Here is a 24,811-nt window from a genome sequence, read left to right as displayed (position 1 = left end):
TTGAATTTCAAGATTGAATTGATTAATAATTTTAATGGAAACAATATTTTTCCGTTATTTAAAAAAAAAAAATTCATTGCAGTTTAAACAATCATACCCCTCTCTTAATTTATATTCACCTCCCACTAGGGCATTCTGTCCCTGGTGGGAGGAATCCCTCCGCCGAAATTCCTCCCAAGATTGATGTAATTGATGTAACCAAGGTTTCGGACCCAAAAATTCTAAACTTGACGGCCTGCAGATTTATGATGGTGCGCATAACATGCATGGAAGTTTCATCGCTATCCAAACAAGCTCAAAAAGTGAGATAATTGGAAATCCTCAAGTCTCACCACCCCATTAATTGGGTTAAATTGATAATTGACCCAGCATTTCAAATGGTATAACTGCTGATATATATTAAAACACAAGTAGCATTAAAATTAAGCGATGGATATTATTTATATGGGTTTAATTTCGCTCTCCTAATGCGGTAATTTTGTGATACCCTGTAGATGCAGGATAAAAAAGGTCAGTGTACTGCTTTTGTTATTAGCACCAACCTCAATCAATCAAAAAAGAGTTCAACTATAAAAATCTTGCGTATATGAGGTAATATTATCAGTAATGTGTTTTTTTCGTAAATTTAATTACTTACTGAACAATAAGCAATGTAGCATTAACATCAAAAAACAAGTACATCGAAATATCTAGAACAATTATTGATAATATATCATATCTCAGTTGAATGAAAAACAATAATTACGACACAGTTTAGAATATTGACGTACTTTTCTACGAATTCTATGTAGTCGAATCAAGTTGGTTCTCGTCACTAGAGTACGATGTCATGCGAAACGAAGCAGTAAGGGGAATTATATTGAATATAGTGGGTTTGAAACCAGTTAGAAAAGAGAAGAGACTAGATCGGGTGTATTGTGTGACGTAGGTCTATTATAAAATGCCTATCAAGTTGTGATACTATATACGCCTACGCCCCACCACTGCCGACCAACTCGTCATCTAAATCGGGGTGTACGTTTTGTTATTGCTTTTCGAGTTCACAGGCATTCCCGTAATATATAGAATGTTGCACACAGCTGTGTCCTGATTTTCATGACCTAATAATTTGAAAATGCGCATACAATTCATGCGTCGATTCAGCTTTCTATCTTTCGTTTATGTACGAATTTCATTCAAACTTGTGTTTAATGTTCCCACAATTTTTTGCTTTTTAGGTCATTTACAAAAAATTTTTTATGATAGACGGACGAAGGTAAAATTGGGAATTTTAACACTTAGTTTATGGAAAAGGTTTAATTAAAGCTATATTTTGTTTTTATTTTATTTTTTTTGACATTGCACCACTAGTAGGTCAAATATCGGTGAATATCTTAAAGGTGTTATTATGTCCAGTTGCGAGTTTTTCCAGAGTTTTTTATATCCAGAGTTTTTTTTTTTGGGAAGACCATTTTACATAATTATAAAAACGCATAATCATTACTTTGAAAATTAAAACTGGATATTCCTTAAATTGGTCTCTTCCGAGTTGTAATGGTTTGGAAATTTTCATTTATTTGAAGCAATCTCGACTTTTATTTTTCCACAAAATAATTATATCTGAATGTATCGCTCATTGTATTATTTCTTGCATCTTCATGTATTCTGGCTATTTCATCAACCCTTTCCCTTCTAAAAAGATGTCAAAATCAATAACTATTTTCATTTGAGAGTATTCTCGAAGTCTGTAAAACTGCCTTTATTTTCGATAAATAAATGTTAAGAGTAAATTTGAATTACATTTTATGAATGCATAAGGGTTAACTTGAACTTTTCATTTTCTTCGGTTTTGGGAAATTTATTCGAATTTTAGGGTCGATCGGATGAAGGGTGTTTTTTCAATTCCCCCAAAAAAGATGTGAGAGAAAACTGACGAGTCGACGAATCTAAAATCAACTTTGCGGGTCAAAAAAAGGAAATTATTTACATCTCTTGTTAATGCCTTCATGGGCACAGGACACAGAACCTTTTTGTTAGCGACTGGAGTAAAAAGCATGGTTTTAAAATGATTTTAATCAAAGATCAGTTCAATATCATAAGACCATGAATTTTTAAAGCTGTAGATACAAAATTTTCAGATTATAGAGATTTCGTATTATTAACTATTTTCTTTTATCTGGATTTTCACATTACTTTTGACATACCAACTAAAACTTGGGCCATATAAAAAAAATTTAATTTTCCTTAATATTTAAAAATAACTTTTAATATATCACAATTTTCCGTTAAATATCCTCACATCCGAAAGAAAACACTTATTTCGTGACAATTATTGTCATTCAAGCCGACAGTATCATGAATTATTTTGCAAAAAGCGGCTACAGTCACGCATTGATAAACATCATCAAGATATCAAAGTGAGGGTGTTTTTTTTTATATCATGTCTATAAACGTTTCCCTCCCTAAACAAATAACTGGCTACATACAAAAAATTTACAATGGTGATAAACATCTTTTAATTCATAATTTTGTGTGTTCCCTTTCAAACTGTACTAATAGACCAGATACTTTAGGTTTTCCATACGAACAAACATATAATATAGTCCGGAAGCTATTAATAAATGAAACTGGGAAGAATTTCAATAACATTTGAATGTAATTTCAAAATTAAATATTAAAAAATAGAATTTCAAATATAAATAATAAATTCTGTTAAAAGTGAGTGAAATTAAACGAAGATAGGAATAATTTCGATATGCACTTAAGTTTTCAAAAAACTTGAAAATTTAGAAAAATTGACTGTTATTGAAGTGAAAATTGCCATTTTTGTATCAATTTTGTGGCATGTTGATGATTCGAGTTTTGAGTGCGCTTTTCAAAATTCAAAAAACCGGATCCAACATGAAAAATCAAAATTCAAAAAGAAAATTGTTATTTTTAACGAAAATAAAGATTAAAGCTAGACTAAAGTCTTTATCCTTGGATTTTCGAGATGGTTGACCATGGTTTTGATGTGAAAATTGAAAAATTTCAAATAGCGAGAAATTTTTGTTCTCGACGAAAATAAATAATGAAAGTAAGCTTAAATTTCTAATCGGAAGAAGTTTAAATTTTTACTAAGCTTAAATTTCTACTAAGAAGTTTTTGTGCTTGCTGATCATAATTGTAATGTGAAGGTTGGGAAACTAAAAAGATTAGTTGTCGATTCTCGAAAAACATGTGAAATTTACATAATTAAAAAAGACCCAAAAAAAAAATTTTATTCTTGTATTTCGTCAAATTTTCTCTACACGATAAGAAAAGCATGTCGTTTATTACAATGCTGGTATGGTAATATTGTCATGGATCTTACTGTACATGGATTGTAATAAACGCCTAGCATTTCTTATTGTGTAGTTACAACAGAATCCATCTTGAAAATTCTTTTGGAACATTCTTTAAACAATTTTTAGTATAAGGTTTTATAGTATATTTTACCCAAAATGACTGCACTATAAAAAATATCAACCCCTCAGTTTTATATGCTTAAGTGTGTATGTGTGTGTGTGTACATAATATGCACACATGTATTCGTCAGTTCTCCAACACGGTGTGGCGGTCATTGACCTGATATAACACAGCCCCTTCTCTACTATGGCAGCATCGTCCGGGTCGATCTTGCAAATATATTGCTACTCCCTTACGTTGAAAGAAGATTACGACTAAACAAACTATAGCTGCATGAATTTCTCTCTCAAATGTTTGTTCTATACTCGATGGTGTGTTTAGCTCGATAATTCGAGCAGCGCGCGTTACATACAAACTTTAGCAAGTTTTTCACTTCACGCATTCATAAAGTGTATTATATATAAACAGAACACAGAGAATGCAATTTTAAAAACTAGTTTGCAGATTTAAATGTATCAAATTCATTTTCAAGACAAACGAGGTGTGTTTGGTTGCAATTCTTTTCAATAAAAAATGTTTATTGAAATTATCTAGTGCTAGATTGATACTCGCCCGCTTCACTGGGCTTAAAAGTAAAAACCACCGCTTTATAGCCTCCACCCACTCTTGATATACACAGTTTTCAATTTTGTTAAATGTAAAATAGTCATAATTCATTGAGTAAATCAGAATAGTTGGCCATGATTTGCTTGACATTTACTATTTTAAATTTTTACAGAATTATTTAATTTATGGTTCAAAATGATGATTATAGATGGAATGGATCTATGATAGATTAAAGATTTCTGTAAAAATTTTAAAAATGGTAAATGTCAAACCAAATTAAATTTTTATATTTTTTTTAAATATATCTTTATACATTATAGTTCAGGTGTTATTCTGATATATCAGCTATATTGCTGTACAGTTTCATTAAAAACCATCCGCTAGTTTTAGCGTGAAAGTGTAACAAACAAACATGCTTACTTGCACATTTATAATATATAGGGATGACTGTCATTGATTTTTAAATGTTTCGGTAAAAAAAACACCAGATCGAAAATTGATAATTCGTCAGAATCTCGGCTATAATATACGAATTAGAAATATTTTCCATTAGTGAAAGTATACAAAGTTGTTCAAAAAATGTTGCCACTCAAAGGAAAGAAAGACATTGTTCAAAAAGATGTTATTCTGAAATGTGTGAGACGTTGTTCAAAAGCTTTCACTTCGTTGGACACTTACAACTTTCAAAACAAACTTCCCCGTTATAGCCATCACTTTCCTTGCTCTCATTTGATCCCTTTTGTTCACAATTTCATGAGTTTCAATTTTTTGATAGATGGCCCAAATTCATTTGAGAATAAATAAAGCCCATGTTACTCGCTGATAAGGTGGCTTTTTGTATAGGTGAAAGATTTTTTTAAATCGGTCCTCTTTATAATATTGGTGTAGAAAATATTAACCAGATATTACTCGAAATCTAGGATTTTTCATGTAAAATTGAATAGACCAATCAATTGATCCAAACAGATGTAATAGATCTCAAAATCTCTAAACTCACAATTTTAGACCTACTGTTTTTAGAATCTCAAAATAAAATTTTTACTTCAATAGTCAATAAAAAAAATGGAAGTATAATGCTAAGAGTTTAATTCGTTCTAAAATGATTGGAATTTGTTAATTTGAGTGTATGTGAATATCTTTTCAAATAAATATACACGGAATTTATCACGCAATCTAATATACACTTCAAACGTTTCTATGGTGATGATTAACTTCCTGCATCTTTTGATGAAGGTATCACAACAAAACATACCACACGTTATAAAAAATTATGTAGGTAAAATTTATTTAGAGTCGGTATAAAATTGATTGTGTCATAATTTTTATATGAAATGCTACTTGAAGTATCATTTCATACAAAAATTAACTTAACATTGTGTTTTTGCCCGTGTTAAAAATGCAAATTACCCCGCTTCCAAGATTCACTAAAGTCGGGTTACTGGCTCGGTCTGGATGAAAAACTTAACAAATAAACAGACACTTCTATGCATTTTTATACCAAGAATTTCAGGATAAATTAATTTGTTTGTCTTCATATCATAATAGAAGCCATTTGCTTTTCGTATTTCATTAAGATCGATTGAGCGTTTTTTCAGATATAGCAAATAGTCGATAATATAGAGAATGGTTAGGTTCGCTGAAACAGGTATCTACACTAATTATATTAATAGAAAAGATTTGACTTTTTGTTTGTTGGTAATTGATAACTACTCAAAAACTACTGGACCAATTTTAAAAATTCACTTTTTCAATATGCACTTTTTCTCTAGATTTAATTAATTTACAGTGATATTTACATTCAAAATTTTAAAATATAAAATTTTAAGAACATTAAAAGGTAAATATTAAGTTAAAAATAATGCTTGAAAGACGAGTTGTGTGTGATATTTTATTTTCTCTTTATAGAAATTTTAATTTAACGAATATTAATAAAGAAATTTTCCAATAACACACGATAATTAACGAAGCCCTCGTATATCTCTCACCGAAACAAAAAACAACAAAAGATTTTTTTTTAATAGAAATTCGATGTAGAATTGCTGGTATTTTACTTTTGTCTGTAATAATCTGGACGCCCAGTATTATTATGATCTCATTGATTTATTACAATTCTTAATTAAAATTTTAGAAAGTTTTTCCTTAAAAAAAAAACTTTGTTATAATTAATTAATTAATGTATTGTGATTATTAATTTATTTAATTAGTATTGTAGGTAATTTATTTTAAAACAAAAAAATATTATTTATTACATATCCGCAGTTTTATTAATTATGTAAGCAGACTTAACATTGTTTGAAATGAAATTTATGTAAAAAATGAAAAATATACGAATTTATTTGTTGGAAATTGATAAATTGGATAATATTTTCTGTGAAATTCATGGTATTTTGTCAAGGGCATTAAGATTAACAGGCTGGTCTTAAGAATTATATTTCAAAATTATCTGATAAAGTCACTGTCTTTTTATCCGAATGAGCAACGCAAAGGAGTGGGAATGTGTTTATCAGTCTATGTCTGTTCCTATGTGGCACACTAGAAGCCATACGCATAGGACGATTTTGATGATTATTACGACAATCGATTTGCCTTAACCTTGCGAGTGCCATTGATGATATGGTAGTAATGAAAATTCAATATGGCGACCTTCAAACGCCATATTGTGAAAAAAGAATGTATGTGTGTTTTTATGTGGCACACTGAGACCAAACGCGTGAACCGATTTTGATTAATCTGACGTCAATCAATTTATATTAACCGTGCGAGTGCTACTGAAGATATGGCAGTAATAAAAATTCAATATGGTGACCACCAGACGCCATATTGTGAAAATGTAAGTGTGTTCTTATGTGGCACACTAGGGACCATATGCGTCGATCGATTTAAGTGATTCTGACGTCAGTCGATTTATCTTAACCTTGCAAGTGCTACTGAAGATGTGGCAATAATGAAAATTCAAAAAAATGAATGTTGATTAATATCTTCGAATTTTTATTTTTATCAACTTCTTTTACTCTAATAATAAGGTCTTTGTTTTCTATGATTTTTTCCAAGATATTTATGGTAGAAATGGCGCCAATATTGTATACAATAGCCCATTACTTTATAATAACAAATACCTAGTTTTAATAATGATCGTAGAAGAATCTAACGTATGGAATGCTGTTTTTAAATATATGCACTTTCGATACATATTGTATATTCCTGAAATTATATAAAGGCTTGTGTACACTAGTTTTTTGGTGTGGTTATGTAATGTCACTCTATGCGTCATCATAATTTAAAATTTGTTTAGAGTTATTGAGAAATCGAGAATATTAGATTAGTTTAGATGTCTGACAGTAACTCGGATAATTTGATTGCATGAAAATGCTAATGATAATCAAAATACGTTGCGGCAATAAACTAGGGAAAGTAGTGCTTATTTCAAGGGCGTAGATAAGACTTATTTTATAAATAGGCAGACAGGACTGAAAGGAGTTCAAAATCAGTAAGTATTATGCAAATTTTTGTTACTTCCTTCTGCTTAAAAAAAAAAAAAAAAAAAAAAAAAACAATATCGATATAAATATTTTCAAGATAATAAATGAGAACTCTAGGATATTTCGAACTAAATTTCGATTTTTGCCCCTAGATTTTCCTAGATCAATTTTTTGTATTCTGTAAATACGTATTTCGACTATCAAGTAGTCATCATCAGTATGAATAAGCTAATCGTAATTACTCTTATTGTGTATGTTACTTGTTGCTAATTTGGTGGCGGACTGCACATTGATATTTTCGTGTACCTACAATTTATACTGCTCTAAGTATCTGTCAAAGCACTAGCTAACTAAATGAAGCTAATTGGCTGAAGTCACTGACAATACAATTTGGCAGATACTTAGACCAGTATAAATTGAAGGTACACGAAAATATCAATGTGCAGTACGCCACCAAATCAGCAACGAATAACATACACAATAAGAGTAATTACGATTAGTGAATTCATACCGATGATGACTACTCGGTGGTCGAAATATGCATTTATAGAATTCAAAAATATTGATCTAGGGAATGGGACAAAAATAGAAATTTATAATATCGATAGGTTTTTATTTGATTTTGGAAGAATGTGTATTCGAACCTTTAGAATATTCGCATGAAAAGTGATTTATTCATTTGTGCAGTTCAATTACTAACATATTCGATATAATTCACAATCACGACTTTATATGGTAACCTGTAATATACACACACAAACACAATAGTACACCATAATATATCTCTCCCCCAATACGATTGTGTTTCAAAGCCCTAACAAAGATGTTGATTTTGAACTTCTTGTTTAACCAAAGATGTAAAGAAAGACAATTATTTTATACGTGATAGACCTTGAGATTCATGTATGTATTACCTTGGGAGATTGACTCGGCAGAATACCGACCCCATAATATGTGTTTAAACGAATTTAAACGATCTGATTCGTGTTTAATCGTTTTTTATGTTAAGTCATCTTAGTAAAAGCATATTATAATGCATAAGGCGGTAGTGGTACTGAAATCAAAAGATGCATGAAAAATTGATTTAGAAATAATATTGGTTCACAAAAAATTAAATCGACCCAAAATAGTTGTATTAACACCTGTAAATGTAATGGATAGTTAGTTAATTGTTTAAATACTCTTTTTATACTGGAGTTCAGTGTTCAACATTTTCAAAAATAGAAGGGCTTCATATATGGTCAATTTTTACCAAATCTTTAGATTTGAGGAAAAATGTTACGTTGTAAGGAGAAGGAATCACGTTGTCCCATAAAAAATTTGTCCCCGTTTGTCATCCCTTTATGGGTAGAATTTCGGAAACTTTTTTTCTTTTCGGATGCCTTCGTCATACAAAGAACACACCCTCCAAGTGTCAGGTCTCTACGATCAGCGGTTTAGGCTGTGCGTAGATCCGTCAGTCATTCAGGAAAAAGCATTTTATATGTTCAGATTTAGGGATAACATTTCTCGCCATTTCTACCCTACGTAAAAACGAAGGAGTGATATATACTTTTTAGCAAGTCTAAAAAGGAAAAGTTTTCAAATGAGCGGTTGTGGTTCCTAATTCCATGATTTTCCGCAAGTAAAATTTTGTATTAAAAAAAGAATTCCTTTAATACTTTGGTTGAGTATATAATATAAAATAGCTGGTTAGAAGATTAAAAACTTGTATTATACAATTTTAACAGAAATAATCAATTAAAAAATTGTTTTAAATTTAGAATAATTTTAGCCATCACACATCCCCGCCGTGACTCGACAGATACAGATATCTGGTAGTATATAAATGCTTAATGCTGCTTAAAATTCACGTGTTATGTACAACTTTTTAAATAAATTAATTGAAGATTGTTTATTGTTTCTTTTTAAAAATACATATTCATTTATTTTCATTTTAAAATTAACATTTATTATTGTGTTTTTGGTGTTCTTTATTTGTCTAACGCAAAATTCAATTTATTTTTGTTCAGTTACAGTTATAATTTATTAGTTCCTACAGGAAATAACATTTCTTAATTTTATTTTTGTTAAACGTTTTATTTTTGACTAATTAATATCCGTTCGTTTAAATTTAAGGTCATTATTGTTAAGATTTCAGAGACAATAATTTTTGACTCAGACTTATTTCTCTAAACTGGAATGGGATTGGTACCTCCGTTCCTCACGATTGAATAATTAAGTCTATAAGTCTACAGAAACTGAAAAGATACAGCATACAATTTCGCGAGATTAATTTGGCGTATTGACAAGAGCCAGGTAGGCATCAATCTTTTGCTAAAGTGCTTTGAGACTTACTGCAGGCTCAAAAATACTCCATCATACTTGATGGAGTTGACACACCATGAAACCAACTCCGATTATGATCCTGTTTCCTGAACTTTGAACATAACATGAGATATCAAGTGCTTGGTTCAACCGGAATGGGAAAAAATTCGAAGTAAAACAAGCAAAGTTGAGACACTCGTAAAAAAATGTGTAGATTCGATAATTAACATGGAACCTAAGGATACGAACCAAGTATCTTAAAGAGTAGAAAGAAAGGCTTAAACGTCAAACTTCGGCTGCCCGTCTCTTCGCTTTCTAAATTCTTTTCTGTGAAGAATCTTCCCAAGTCCCATGCAAATGGTTTCAAATAGAATTTCCATTTGAGACATTCTATTTTGAGCTCATTTACCTCTCAAACGCTTTTTCACTGTTATTTTTTTTCCTTTTGATGTCAAATGGTTCATTTAGTTTTGCTAAAAACCACAATTTAGTAATTGTTATATTTCATTATTTTATGGTTTCGATGATTTGAGCATGCGCTATTGAAACACACATCACGAACCACAAAAATAGACACATAAAAATTTATTTTAAAACATTAAAGAGACAGGTTTTATGACAAAAAATGATCGTTTTAAAAACTGGTGTCTGAAAATCTTTTCATAGGTTCAACAGATTTCGATATACACAGGGTATTGAAAAAATACGGGTTGTTAGTTGTTGTAACTACTATTATGTGGATTAATTTTTTTCGTAAATATTAAAAATAAATAAATTTGCAATTCAAAAGAAATTAATTAAAATTTTGAAAAAAAATAATTATACACATACATGAATTTATAAACCTATTTACGTCAATTTGCAAAGTCATTAGCCCACCATGTGAAACATATATATATAACATAACACAACACACTATAGTATGGCCAATGAACTTGGCCCCCAAAAAAAACTACTTCAAGACACAAGAATATAATATACACACACGATTGAGCTCATATCACATGAAAAGACAAGAATAGTGAATTGGTATTTCTAGAACACTGTTATAACTTTATCTTTATTTATAAAATAGTAAAGTTTTTTTTGTTGGTGTAATAAATTTTCCCTCTACTACTACTGTAACCGAAATTTTCATTATTTTGTTTTCTGAATAAAATAAATTTTTTAACATAAAATTTATTATGAACATAATGAAAGTTCAATTTTTTACGCTACATTCGAATGATTAACCCGACTGGGAAGATTTAAAAAATTAATTTTCTCTATTTTCACTCTCTTCAGCTAATATATATTTTGCCCTAATAATTTGCATTTTCTATTCTTTTGCAGAAATATAAATTTCACAAATACATATATATAATTTTAACCAATTTTTTAAAGGATAATAGGACATGGTGATTACTCAATAATTAGTCAAATTATTCCGCAGAATCCAGGAAAATGACTTCTGTTTAAATTATTTAAACTATGAATTTTAACTGTCTTTAATGAGTAGATCAAAAATTTCCTTAGGCATGAATTTCAGGGCAAGTAGGCCAGAAAGAGGTAAATATGGACTAATTCTCCATCGATCAATGTTAAGACTGTTCTATACACATTTTTGATTGGCGTGAAACTAAAAAAAAATTATAAAGAAAATCGATTTTCCAAATAAGAATGATCAAAATTAAAAACGAATTTCAAGCACTGCGCTGTACCCTTGTACTCTATCGATTTGAAATTTGGATATGTTATAGGTATTCATATTCTTACTGTACTTTTATTTTTCGAAAATCCTGTTAATTTTCTCAATTTTCATTGTTCACATTCAGGTACAGTGGAATAAGAAAAAGTACCTGAGTGTAAACAATGAAAATTGGAAAAATTATCAGAATTTTAGAAAAATATTATAAACCAGGGCAGATCGATTATGAATACTACCTATAATAACATATCTAAATTTCACTTCGATAGAGTAAAGAGTATAATCGCAATTCTTAAAAAAATTATAAAGATTCATCCCAAACAAAAATGTGTATAGAACAGTCTTAAGCAATGTTAGACCATTCATTGGTTAAGAAGAGACCCGGGTTCGATTCTTGCAATATGTGTATTTATTTTATTAATTATCTGTAACTAAGTTATTTATCTTTATTGTGTATTATAAACATTAATAATAATCGAAAGACTTTGATGTTTAAATCAAAGACTATAGGATAGACAAGAAGCAGAAGTATAATTATAAGTGACATCTGGAGTCTGAGGCGATCAACTATTAAGTTTGTAGGCCTTTGCGGGTATGGCTATTAAGTTTAACTACTTTGCGGGGGTGACTATTAACTATTAAGTTTGAAAGCCTGACCCGGTAGAGGCGCTGAAACTCGTATACTACGATTTTACATTAGCTCATATGGGCTGCTTCTCCTCTATCCTATGCTCTTTGGTTTAAATTTGTATAAAAAAATATAGTACACAAACAAAAATAATATATTTTTATCTCTAAGTTTCATATTTACGGAGTTATTTACGTTTAATCTTCTTAAATCTTATATCTGAAGTTATTCGATAAAAAATCAAATTGAACAATTTAATTCGAGAATTCCAAAATATTCATTTTATTTGATAAATACTATTTCTATAATAAATGACGGTAAACAAAGGACACTCACACACAATAATTTAGAGAAATGCGCAACTATGCTGTTGAATTCACAAGAGGATGATCATGATGTTGGAAAGACCAACTACAAGTCTCATGCTCAGCTCAGCTCAGCTCAATGAACTATACAGTAATTTATGAAACAACAACAAAAAACTAAATAACAATAATCATAGATAGATTGAAATAATAATATAACGTTTATTATTTCAAGTTTATTTAACTCTGTAGTAATTCATCAACATTATTTTAATTAATTTTTTATTGGTAATTATACCACGCAAAACGTGAAGAACAATGGACACACTTGTGTGTTCTCAACATTGAACAATATTTAATAAGGTGCGCGTAATTTAGATGACAAAGTTCAGAATAAATTCAAGAACTTTATGAAAGTAAACATTGTTGGTAAAACCAAAATAGGACACCTCGAATGGAATTACAGTTAAAATCGATTATAACGACTTTGCAGGGACGAACAAATTTCATCATTATAGCCAATAATCGTTTTAAGCGATATGTACACTTTTATATTAAAGTGAAAGTATGTGTATATTGTACACATGTCGGTCGTTATTGCATATTAATTCCAACGGTAATTGGTCGCTATAACCGATATGTGAGTTAATAAGGTTAGGTTAGAATGGCTGTCCTGGGATGGGACACACTTAGACCAAAGAGTCCGTTGTGGTACCGAAAAAGGATTGGCCCATCTCCACTACTCAATGAACTGCAGTACTTTGAAGCAGTGCTTTGACGTCAACGGACTTAAGTTCGGGGCGGTCGTCTTAGAAAAGCTGACAAACGGAACTCCCGGATGCCTATTGATGCTTGTATCTGGCAGCATTGATGAGTTAATAAGGTCCAAAATATAGTTAAGGCTGTTATGTACAAATTTTGGATTGGCGTGAAACTTAAAAATATAAATATACACTACTCAATGAAATATTTTTAAGAATTCTCTTAAATATTCTTTGGTGGGAAAAAAATTTATAAAGAAAAGCTGTTTTACAGATAAAAATGGTTAAATCGGAACTTTCTTCAACGATTAAGCTCTCACAGAATTGATAGAATAGGCTCACTACAGTAGGCTGATGGCTCCTTTGAAACGTATTTCAATCATGAGGTAAATTAGAGTGTTTCCCAATCAAAGAGTTTGAATTTCCATCACAATCCCGTTCAAGAAATGTGACCTGTAGCGTGTAATCATACACACACCTTTGAATTAATTCCCCCTTCTTTTAAACTTAAGTTCAATTACAACAATTTAAATAAGAATTTGATAATGAGAATATCATAACCATTCATTACAAACGTCCGTAAAGCTAACAGAGAAAAAATAATAATTTTTCGTAAAAGAAATAAGAAGTTGCGTAAAGAATCTTTTATTTCCTATGGTTAAAAATATAGCATATTTTTATGGGGTTGGTATATCAGAGATCGAAATTAGACACTAGACCAACAACTCAGTGCTACAAACCGTGCAACCGTATTCAGTTGATTTTTAACCTTGAATTCATGATCAACGACCTCAAAAACCTTCGGGAGACGATTTTTGAGGTGAAATATTGATTTGTTTGAATTGTTACTATAAAGTTTTGTGGATGGGAAAACTACCCTATTTTCTCAGGTTTTTTTGTAATGCCAAGGTTAGTGCGGCTGAATGTTCCTAGAGGTCTAAGGAACACGTACACAAAAAAATTTTTGAAATCGGAGTTGTTCAACATTTTCCGGCTTATTTATTGTACTAATGGAAATGGATATACTCTGTACTCTGAAACGTAAAATCGAAGAATTTGAAGGGAAGTTAAATTCTTTCCCTGAAAATAAATAAGAATTCTTTTATATTCATCGTAACGTCTTTGCTAACTTGAGAGACACCATTAAGAGTATGTAATATATAATTTATAATGGTATATTATGGTAGTAAAACTATGTCATTGTCCGATGATGTTAAAAGTATATTAGTTTTTAGTTCAGTGCTAGGAAGTCGTAATAGAGAGAATTTTATCATCATCATCGAGTGTGCTAATTACCTTGACTTTTTTTTAAAATATTTCTTCTTTCAACATAAAAACAAGGAATATTTTAAAATTAGATTTCTCTTATTTTAAAGGTTAAATAGTTTAAAAATTATTTAGAAACTTACGCCTACGTCTGCGAGACTAAGGCCTCGTTCGGCAATACTTAATGGCCGTCAAAATTTCAATGGCCGTGAATTGACCGATGTTGTTCATTCACGAACTCGACCTCACTTTTTATTTCCTATGCACGCTATAAAAATTTCAGCTTGATATCTCTTTTCGTTTTTGAGTTATCGTGAAGACAGACGGGCAGACGACAGATAGGCAGACAGACGGAAATGGGCTAATTAGGTGATTTTATGAACACTTATACCAATATTTTGTTTGTAGCATCAATATTTTAAAGCGTTACACTTGGGACTAATCTTAGTATACCTTGATATATATCATATATACATGGTATAAAAATCAAGCCTTTTATCCAAAATTACCCTGGCTGGCACTCGTGCATCCTTAATCAAACCCTTTTGTTTACGTTCCTTAACACCGGCTGATCATTTTCAGGTTTACAAAATAACATATTACCAAAAAGAACAAAAAATTAGATCACAGCAAGAAAAAATAATTTTTTCTTGGAAAATAAATTGTGTTGAAACAAAGAGAAAATTGTTTAAAAAATATAACGAACTTGATATGAAAATAAAAATATACAAAAAAAATTCTACAAAACTATGAAAACTTCTAAATTTAGTAGAAAAAAAACATTCATTAAAAAACAACAGTATAGTAAATATTTGTTAAAGTGAAGTTGTTTAAATAATAAAAAATAAAAATTATTATTTTTCTCGGTATACATAATAATTGTATATATGTGCCTTTTGACCTAATTAAATTGTTTTAAGTCGTTACATTACAACAGTGATTCTAAAACAAAACAAATTATGTATAAAAAAAACTTTTAACAAAAATAAAACCAACTTCAAAAGAAAAACTTTTCCAAAACAAATTAAAATGCACCAAAAAGTAAAAAAATAACGATAATATAATGTAGTTAAAATTGTTATTTTTGGAGTCGGTGTCAGCCAAGGAAACAACTCTGGCAAAACAGTTTGCTACATTAGCTTGGCTGACACCGACTCCAAAAATAACAATAATTTTAACTACATTATATTATCGTTATTTTTTTATTTTTTTAGTGCATTTTAATTTGAAGTCGGTTTTCTTTTTGTTAAAAGTTTTTTTTATTTTGTTTTAGTAAATTTAAGGTACACTAACTAATTTGTCACTAAAAAAAGAATCATCGAAATCTGTTGGCGTGATATTGAGTTATTCGGCCTCTTGTCGTGCATACTGAATGCAAATTTAAGACTTTTATGATTTTCACATGGATACCGTTATCAGAACTCGACCAAAATGGGACCACACGGGAAGCACTAGCTTTCAAATAGATAAAGAATTATCAAAATCGGTTCACCCAGTCGAAAGTTCTGAGGTAACACACATAAAAAAAAATAAAAAAGTCGAATTGACAACCTCCTCCCCTTCTTTGTTTGAAGTCGGTTAAAAATGATAACTGACATCGTATATGTACCAATTGTATACAATTGTAGTAACAGCTAGCGCCAAAACGGTAAAATATTGTACTTTTAAGTTTCACCATTACATACGTAAAATGAATTTTAAGAGCTGAATGATTACAAAAGCCAACATTTTTAAGGTTTCACCGACATAAAATAATTTTTTCTATTATTTACTTACGCGTAGCTAAAATGAAATTATTGATGAACTTCGAGACATCGGAATCAATTATTATGTTTTTAACCCCCGAACCAAGAAAAAGTGTTGTAAGTTTGATCGCTATGTGTGCCTGTCTGTCTGTGGCATCGTTGCTTCCAAACGGATATATCGATTTGAATTTTTTTGTTTTGTTTGAAAGGTAATTTAATGGGGATAGTTCTTAGCTACGTTTCAGGTGCGAGTTTTGGCTTCCTTTCTCGAAACAACTAAAAAAATGGCGATAACCCTCAAATTCCGTTCAATTTGGTGAAGGCTCCAAGGAAAAAGGTAATTTAATGGAGTTTTCTTAGATACGCTTCAAGTGCAAGCTAAATTATACTTGTTTTTCCACTTTTTGATTATTTCTTTGAGGATATAGGGATGAGAGAGTATGTGCTTCTTCACACTCCTTTCTTGGTAACCACGTCTATTTTAGATTATGGAAAATTTGTCAAAAACAAAAATAATTCGAGTTGGAAAACATTAAATAGGAATTACAATGTAAGATGTACACAGGTGTGTTTCATTTTGAAATACATGAATTATTGTACCAAGATTGTTTGTACTTCATGGAGAAAAAATAATCCCCTCAGTACATGCAATTGTTTTGTAAGGTATTGTCGCGCAATATATCAATAAAAGTGGGTCAGTGTCAAAAATAATATTTAACTAGTTACAAAAGTATTCTCTGTGGTGTAGCTACAATTATGTTATGCTCAAGTCCTAATAAACAATTTATTATAATTTTTGATTGAATTAAAAATAATCGCTTTTGTTGTCAATTGTAAGATTTAATATCGTTCTCTTCTTCACGTCTTTAGGCTGTTACAGAAATCAATATACAGGCTGGCACATTTTAATTTATAATGGTTAATAGCTCATTTTATAGTTAACCAATTAAAAAATAATTTAAATAAAACTTGCAGAGTTTGTTGGGGGACATCATGTTCTTACATCAGATTAGACTAAGTCCTTTGGGTTTCTTTAATAGTCAATTTCGATTATAAACGGTAAGAGATAGAATAACACTTTAAATTAGAAAGTTTACCCTCATAAAAAACTAAAACATTTTAATTTTTTCGAAAAAAGTTAGCTTTCGGAGGAAATGAGGCTTAAAAATATGCCATCCTTCTCTAACAACAAGTTTAGATCTTTAGATCTGCTTGCAAAATAATTTCCCTAATATTAATCCCTTCGCAAAGTGCATTTTTCCAGTTTTTGCATTTCACAGCGAAACGACCACGATTTAGCAACTGTAATCTATGTTAATCTCTTAGTAGAGTCCGACCGACAACCTTCGGCCGAAGCCGAAGGTTTAAAAACATGATTTAAAAACTTAAATATTAAAGTTGATCTCTAGAAGTTGATCTAGAGATTATGATCTCTAGAAGATGATCTAGAAGTCAATCTAAAGATGATTAAAAAATTACCTTGAAATTTATTTCAAAATAATAACATTTAGAACAGTTCGTTCAATTCCGACGTTTACTAGGAACCTTCGGCCAAACTTCCGGATTCGGCCTGAATTCGACCGAAGCCGAATGTTTGATCGAAGGTGGCTTTTTTCGCCGAATCCGAAGCTGAAGCTTCGGTCGGACACTATCTCTTAGTGAAAAGTGCTATTATAAGCAAATAACATTCTGTTAAGGCCAGAAGCAACATAGAAATTTAATGACTGCTTGAATTGCTCCGTAGAGTCGGTGGGTTCAAAGTTCTGGGCTTAAACATTTCATACCTGGCTCCATCTACTGGTGCAAAATTTGCAACCATAACCTCTAATAAAACTCAAATCAATTTCACCAAAATTTACTTACATGTGTAAGATTTTCATTTTTAGGTTCAATAGCTCGAAAACTAAACTAGACCTTAAAAAAATTTTCTTAAAAGTATCAATTCAATCAAAAAATATCACCCAGAAAACTAAAAAATGAAATCGATAAATTTCATACTAACACACAGTCGTACAAAAACGGAATGAATAAAATATTTTGCATTAAATGTAGAATAAAATTTAAAGGCATAATGTAAATTGAAATAAGTTGGAAAATCTAGTACGTTTATATTGAAAAACAGGTAAAAATATTCAATGATATGGAAATAATTATACGGTGAGAATTCGTGCAAAAAGTAGAACATACACAAATTGAATTCAGGCACTCAGGCGCCAAATGCATCAATCAACTGCTCATTTACTATACTACTAAACAATATTGATTATAAATTGGGGTCATTATTCTATACCGTATACAGGTATTCAATTAATATATCGACAAAAAACATTATTAAATAGACACCAAGATTTACAGCAAAAATAGTTACAGGTGTTTTTATCGTAAACTTTTCTGTCACACCATTTACATTCGATAACTTTTATATAAAGAAGCAACTTCCTAATAAAACTACCAATAATCAAATTCAAAATTTGGTAGCCACGTTCCAAAAACTTTTTTAAATTTTAAACAAATTAGAATAAGTAAGCAAATTTTCTAAAAGCATGTGTTAATCATAGAGATTTTAGAGAAACGATTTCCACTCATAATTTTAGTATGAAAAGATAAAATAAGAAATGATACAAAATTTTGAAAAATTGAATACAAAATGCCGGAAATATTAGTTATATTAGCAACATGTTTGAATAAATTAAGGTCGATATCTTTTATGACTAAAGCAGCTCAAGGCTCGTTGTAAGGTTATAATAAATTTTAATTAAAGTGCATACATAAACAGGGTTGTCTTCAAAAATGAATATGAAGAACATTGAAAATAATGATGCGCCATACTGCGTCATGGGCGTCAACTTAAAAATTTACAACATAGAAAAATTTTCACCATAATTAACTACATAACGGAATAGGCCACTTAAATCACTTTAAATATTTGCATGACGCAAAGTTAAGTTATATTTCTATAATAAAAAAATTACAAGTGGAACGTTTCTTTTTTGTAACATGAAAAAATAAGACACTAGAAACAGAATAGTGTGTTTAAAAATTTGATGATTTCTATGTAAATACTAACACAAGAGACTTCGCAATTAATAAGTCACTTACCAGATTTAATCACAAAACACAAAATAAATACACAAATAATTTAATAATATATATAACTAGAATAATTTTAAATATATTTATTAGGAAAGTCACTTACGGGCCGCTGCTTGTTGTTTGAGAAGGCTCTCGCAAACTCTCGTCTACGTTCGGCAATTTACGCCGTATAAAACATTAAGAAATCTACTACTCGAAATAGTTCAATTTTTAAAATATATAAATTTTTTCAATAATATTTAATCATAAAAAATTTTCTTATTATATTATAGAATTTTTTATTTATATATATTCGCAATAAAAATACACTGTACAATTGTAATGTTGCCGATTTGGATACTTTAGAAAATTATTCAGGATATCCGCCCGCCATTTTTATATATGTCATAGATTTAGAGTACCAACTGTTCAAATACACAACTAAATTTACTTAACACAAATTTATTCAAGCAAACAATAACCACAATTATCGATGTATCTATTATTTTCAATTCAAAACATTTCAATTACTACACAGTATATTTCACAAATAAGTTAAAAATTACATTGATATTTATGCTTTGCAGTAAATCGATAAATTTTTACCCTAAACCGGTTAAAAGTCTGTATATATTGCTTTCTAAAATAAACTTAAAAATATTCGACATTTGTCGAAGTGTTACCATGAAAACCAATGTTTTATATTGATAGAGTAAAATATTGGAACAATCTTCTTCGAAAATATTTCAATTTTTGTAGGTATATCACCAAGTCTCAACCTTATGCTAATTAAATGTCCATAACTTACTTTTATTTAATGTAGTCTCAGTATTCATAAATTAATTAAGGCGGCCTAATAAAAAAGGCATAAAATTATTAATTCAAATATTCTTAAGTTCAAATATTACATAGTTCGCGATCACCTTTCAGAAGCCAGCATTTACTTGTGATTACGTCATCCTACCTTCGATGTGTTTGTTTGTCTCGAATGAAATGGAGATTTTATATCAGCTCCAATATTTATTATCATATATGTAACGCTCTTTTTGACTCACAATACAAATATAGCTAACGTGGCCTGTTTTAATTGAGCGTTCGTACTAACTTAAATTCGTTTATAGAGTACAATTTGTCTTTCTTTTCTTAGGAGTACAATTTGTCTTTTCTACACGATCATTAAAATAACTAAAATACAATGTGCAATATTTTTAAAATTAAGATTCCAATTGCAACACTTAAGGAGGATCCCTCACCAGTAATAGAAAAAAATAAATTTTTTTTAAATTTAATAATATGTATCGTTAACTACAACATACTAAAAATTTGGATCATTTTCTACTAATTTATTTTTTTCTATTACTGGTGAGGGATCCTCCTTAAAAAAAATAATTGTCATAGTTCGACAAATGTTTATTGTGAGTGGAGGTGATAACAAATAATAAATTTGCACTTCCATTTTTTGTGATTTTGGTATTACTTTGCATTTTTGCAATAATTTGACGTATTTGAGCGAAGGGCCTACAAAAAAAAGTAAACAGGCAGATAAAATTAAAAAATGTCTTGATTTTTTAGAACACTTTAAAGTGAGATCCATTTATAATTCGTTTTGCCAACCAAACCTGAAAATAAATATAATATACCATACTGCTCGAACATACCTATTATGAATAAAATTAAACGCGCCTTTTTTTTAAATTTAACTTAATTTAAAACATATGCAGCAAATATAAATTAATGTAATCCATCTATTTACCTTTCATTTATTAATTAGAACAAAATATAAGTTAAAGTAAAAAAAATTTCTATGAAGTAAAATATTATAATATTGTGTATTAAAAAATTACCAAGAAAAAATTGGAACAATCTACCATTATTGAAATAAAATAATTCCACAAGAACAGTGGGGGGATATATTATTTGTAAATATGCCATACTCGTGTCACGAATTCACGATGTTATTATTATGATTATATGTTGAAACAAGCCGGTCGCTTGGCGGTGTTTGAATAGCGGCATAGGCATAGCTTTCTTGAATGTACACAATCGTTGACTTCTCATAACTATTTGTTCACTTCAATGTTATATACTGTTATTAATTAAGTGAAAGTATATTATAAAATTATAAAAAGTGAAGCTTATTGTTTCTTATAAATATTATATAATTTTTATAATAATTAATTGTTTATAAAAATTGTTGTAGCGAAAAAAGGACTGATTTTTAAAATAAAAAACAAAAATGGTTTTGACACAATTTGAATTAAAATCATGGTCAAATAATAATGATGATACCACGAGTATGATGGATACAAACTTTTTATATAATTCGACAACAGAATGTTTGGAACAACAACCAGATACAAATCCACATTTATTTAGCATTAGTTCATCCAACGGATATTACGGGTATCAACCCGTTACAACGAGTATGAAACAGGAAAATTTAATTATTAATGATTGTGATATGTCTAGTATGCATTGTGATAACATTGTGCAGGAAAACAACATGATTGGTGGTGACAGTGATATGCGGTCAAAATGTGATGGAAAATTTAATAATCAACAAATTTTAACGTATTTGGGACATGAGACGAAACCAGAGTTACAACAACGGTGTGCTGTATTGAATTCGTCACAAAGAAAACGAAGATATGATACTAATTACGAATTGAAGCAATGCTCTAAGAAATTGCGCCAAGAAGGTATATTTAGTTTATATCTAGCGTCTATTTTAAGATATGACCTCTATATTTTTTTAAAATGTTGTAATATAAATTTTCCAGAATTTTAATTTATTTATTTTGTTTATTATTTTAAATATCCCACGTTTTTTTTTTAAATTTAGGGATTTTTTTTTTGGATGCCAATTTTTTATAGTTATTTTTATTTATTTATTTTTTTTTTTGTAACGAATTTTAAATTTATCACCTTTTAATTAAAAATTTACATTCGGGAGCTTATCTCGCATGATAAAAATTGTCATGTATGCTTTCGTTCAAGATAATGAGCATCTATTATTAAAACTTGCCTACTGAAATAAAAATTGACCTACTTATTATTATAAAATTTTCTTTGCGTTGGTTGCGTTTAAAAACTTGTTTTCTGTACAGAGTAGCTCAAAATTCACGTTATCGGTCTAGTAATTTTGATTGGAAGTTTTTTTAATTAATTATAACGCCACAAGTAGGCGATTATTTCTGCTTAACACATTTATACACTTTTCAAACCATTTCTATAACATTCGGCATAAATTCATATTTTACCGACTCGAAATTGTTGCAAATTTTGAGGAGAGAGGTACTTGGTTTATTATATATAACATACTTTCAAAGATTTTCCCTTAATGGATCGTTTTAGTATGCGCTCTAGCTCCAGGAGGCTTCTTTACGACTTATTTAAGCCAAACGAATAAAATGTTCATTTTTTTCATCTTGTACATGGGTTTTTAGAAATTTTCTTCGTCAGGAAAAGAAATCATTTAAATATTTAAAAGTTTTTAAAACAACCTTTGCTGCTTCCATAAGATTTTGATGATTTGAAAACTTTGATCGAACGCTGTTTTAACGGAATTTTTCGACCTAAGCTTGGTATTAACGATCATATCTATTTCGTGACTAAAGATAGGCAGACTTTACAAATGTTTAGTGAACACAGTATATTGAGAATTCAAAGAGTTTTCTGTATTATTAAATCGGGAAAGTCCCCGAGGTAACTCAATTATGTTTAATTTTAAATATTTTATTTTCTAACTTTTTTTTAATACAATAACGATAGTTTCCTCCCCTGCAACATTATTAATTAAAATAAAATTGTTTAAAAATTTGGTATAACACATATTACAGAATCAATGCGTGGATCTCAATATTCTTATGGCTCAACACAAATTCATTGCCCAATTGTTATCCCTGATCAGCGAGATGGATCTCGTTGTTTAATGGGCCATTACATATAAAGTAGCGGGCTTTACTTCAGTCAGCGAAAATTTATTAATGTAAGATTTATTTTTTTAAATTCTCAGTTGTTGCAATAATCAAAGAGTTGATATGCTTTTTCGCTGACTTTTAAAAGCTCTCTACATTAGCGTATGTAGTACATAATGTTTAACTAACATATTTTTAATTTCAGTTCTTACAGTGTATCTTGGAATTTTTTGAAATTGTTGTGTTGTGAGTTTTAATTGTTGTGAAAAATTTGATTATTGCTTCATTTTTTTTTTATTCAAATTTATAGTTTCAAAGTAATAAAAATCGTTCAATTTTTTTACAGGATGTAATATTCAGAAAAAAAATGTACTTACGGAACATGATACATTTGTGGAGGATGAATTATTATATAATATACATGGAACAAGTTCTTATCATTGGATAAGAGCAACTTCGGTGGACATAATTAATACTTAGTTTTATTACTTTACTAATTAATAATACATATCTTATAGTATGTAATCGAATTATTTTTAATAAAAAAATTAAATTCTATGCATTCCTGTTATTCTATTAATTAATTAAGGCACCTAACTAATTTAGTCTATTAAAAGTTATATAAATTAGGTCGAATAAACTAACTACGTTGGCGATGTGCTTACAATATTGAAATTTTCTCCATGAAAGATTTATGTGAATGGAACATCTGTTGTGGGTCTCTCCGATTAAATTTTGTGAGAATTCTTCATCTGAAGTGATAAAAAAAATTTAGTCCGATCCCCTATTGTGATTTTATAATGAATTATTCATCTTACAATTAACATTAACAACAGCGATGTTAACTCATACCTATGATTTTAAGCTTTGAAAATTCACTACTGGAATTGCCAACAGAGTGAGAACCACCTCTCCAAGTAGATTGACAAGGATAGTAAATATCAGGGCCTGGTCATAATACGCATGTTTTAATATACAACGTAATATCCTGGCGCGTATTTTAAATAAGATTATACCCTTTGAAAATACACTACATTTTAAAATATATGATCATACGATCATATGATCATATGAAATGTCAATTTGAAATATAAACACATCATTGAAACAGCTGATTCCGGTTATACGATCATGCCTCCTTAGATCATATATTTTAAACGGGCCTCCAACTATTTTCATCTTTGTTAATCTACTCTCATCTTTGTTAATCTACTCTCATCTTTGTTAATCTACTCTGTGACGCCAAAATACATATACTTGGTATACACTGGGCTCATCCATTTAAAATATATGATCTAAGATTTTAAGTCACATGATGACTCATGTATCGCAATAGACTTTTTCATGAAAAACAGAAATGCTTTTTGTTAATTTTTTCTGAAAATATAGGTCGAGTAGAGCCTGTAACTCGGAAATTACGCATTTTTAACAATAAAAACACTATTAAAAAAATTGTAAAAAAGTCACAATATTTGAAATAATTTAAAACGATTTTTTTGGCTCCACCGCACACGTGATCTGCGATGTCAATCCGACAAGCAATGACAATAAAACAGAATCAACAGTCGTATTAATATATCATTATTATCAACTTTAAATGACGTCAAACCAACCTTCGTGTAACTTCGTGTGTTTCCGGATCGTTTTCGCCAATTTGAATTTTAATGATTTT

At 29.6% G+C, this 24,811-nt stretch overlaps 2 protein-coding genes across 3 annotated transcripts in view; one reads left to right on the top strand and one right to left on the bottom strand.

Moving 5' to 3' along the window:
• The window catches only part of LOC123299164 (eukaryotic translation initiation factor 4 gamma 2), a 57,074-nt gene extending 37,586 nt beyond the window's left edge, over window positions 1-19,488 (bottom strand). The window contains exon 1 of the mRNA XM_044881436.1: window positions 19,347-19,488. The gene's annotated coding sequence lies outside the window, so the exon portion shown is untranslated. The remainder of the gene's footprint in view (window positions 1-19,346) is intronic.
• A 1,683-nt stretch (window positions 19,489-21,171) lies between these two features.
• Window positions 21,172-23,656, top strand: LOC123298143. Of its 2 annotated transcripts, none has more exons than XM_044880057.1 (3): window positions 21,172-21,350; window positions 21,423-21,921; window positions 23,486-23,656. In XM_044880057.1, the coding sequence occupies exons 2-3, from the start codon at window positions 21,459-21,461 to the stop codon at window positions 23,617-23,619; spliced, it is 597 nt and encodes a 198-aa protein (XP_044735992.1). In that variant the 5' UTR covers window positions 21,172-21,350; window positions 21,423-21,458; the 3' UTR covers window positions 23,620-23,656. The 2 variants fall into 2 exon arrangements, with proteins under 2 accessions (XP_044735992.1, XP_044735994.1); XM_044880059.1 differs by lacking the exon at window positions 21,172-21,350 and adding an exon at window positions 23,062-23,210 and having other exon boundaries at window positions 21,443-21,921; window positions 23,486-23,605.
• Window positions 23,657-24,811: the final 1,155 nt, after the last annotated feature.

Source organism: Chrysoperla carnea, chromosome 4 (genome assembly GCF_905475395.1).
Source record: "Chrysoperla carnea chromosome 4, inChrCarn1.1, whole genome shotgun sequence".
Taxonomy (NCBI): Eukaryota; Metazoa; Arthropoda; class Insecta; order Neuroptera; family Chrysopidae; genus Chrysoperla; species Chrysoperla carnea.
This window is presented reverse-complemented; position numbering and strand designations above follow the sequence as displayed.

Excerpts from the sequence above, each read along its gene's own strand:
- LOC123298143 (XM_044880057.1), top strand. The coding sequence starts at position 21,459 with ATGGTTTTGACACAATTTGAATTAAAATCATGGTCAAATAATAATGAT. Across the intron at positions 21,922-23,485 it reads TAAGAAATTGCGCCAAGAAG|GATGTAATATTCAGAAAAAA; the intron begins GTATATTTAGTT and ends ATTTTTTTACAG.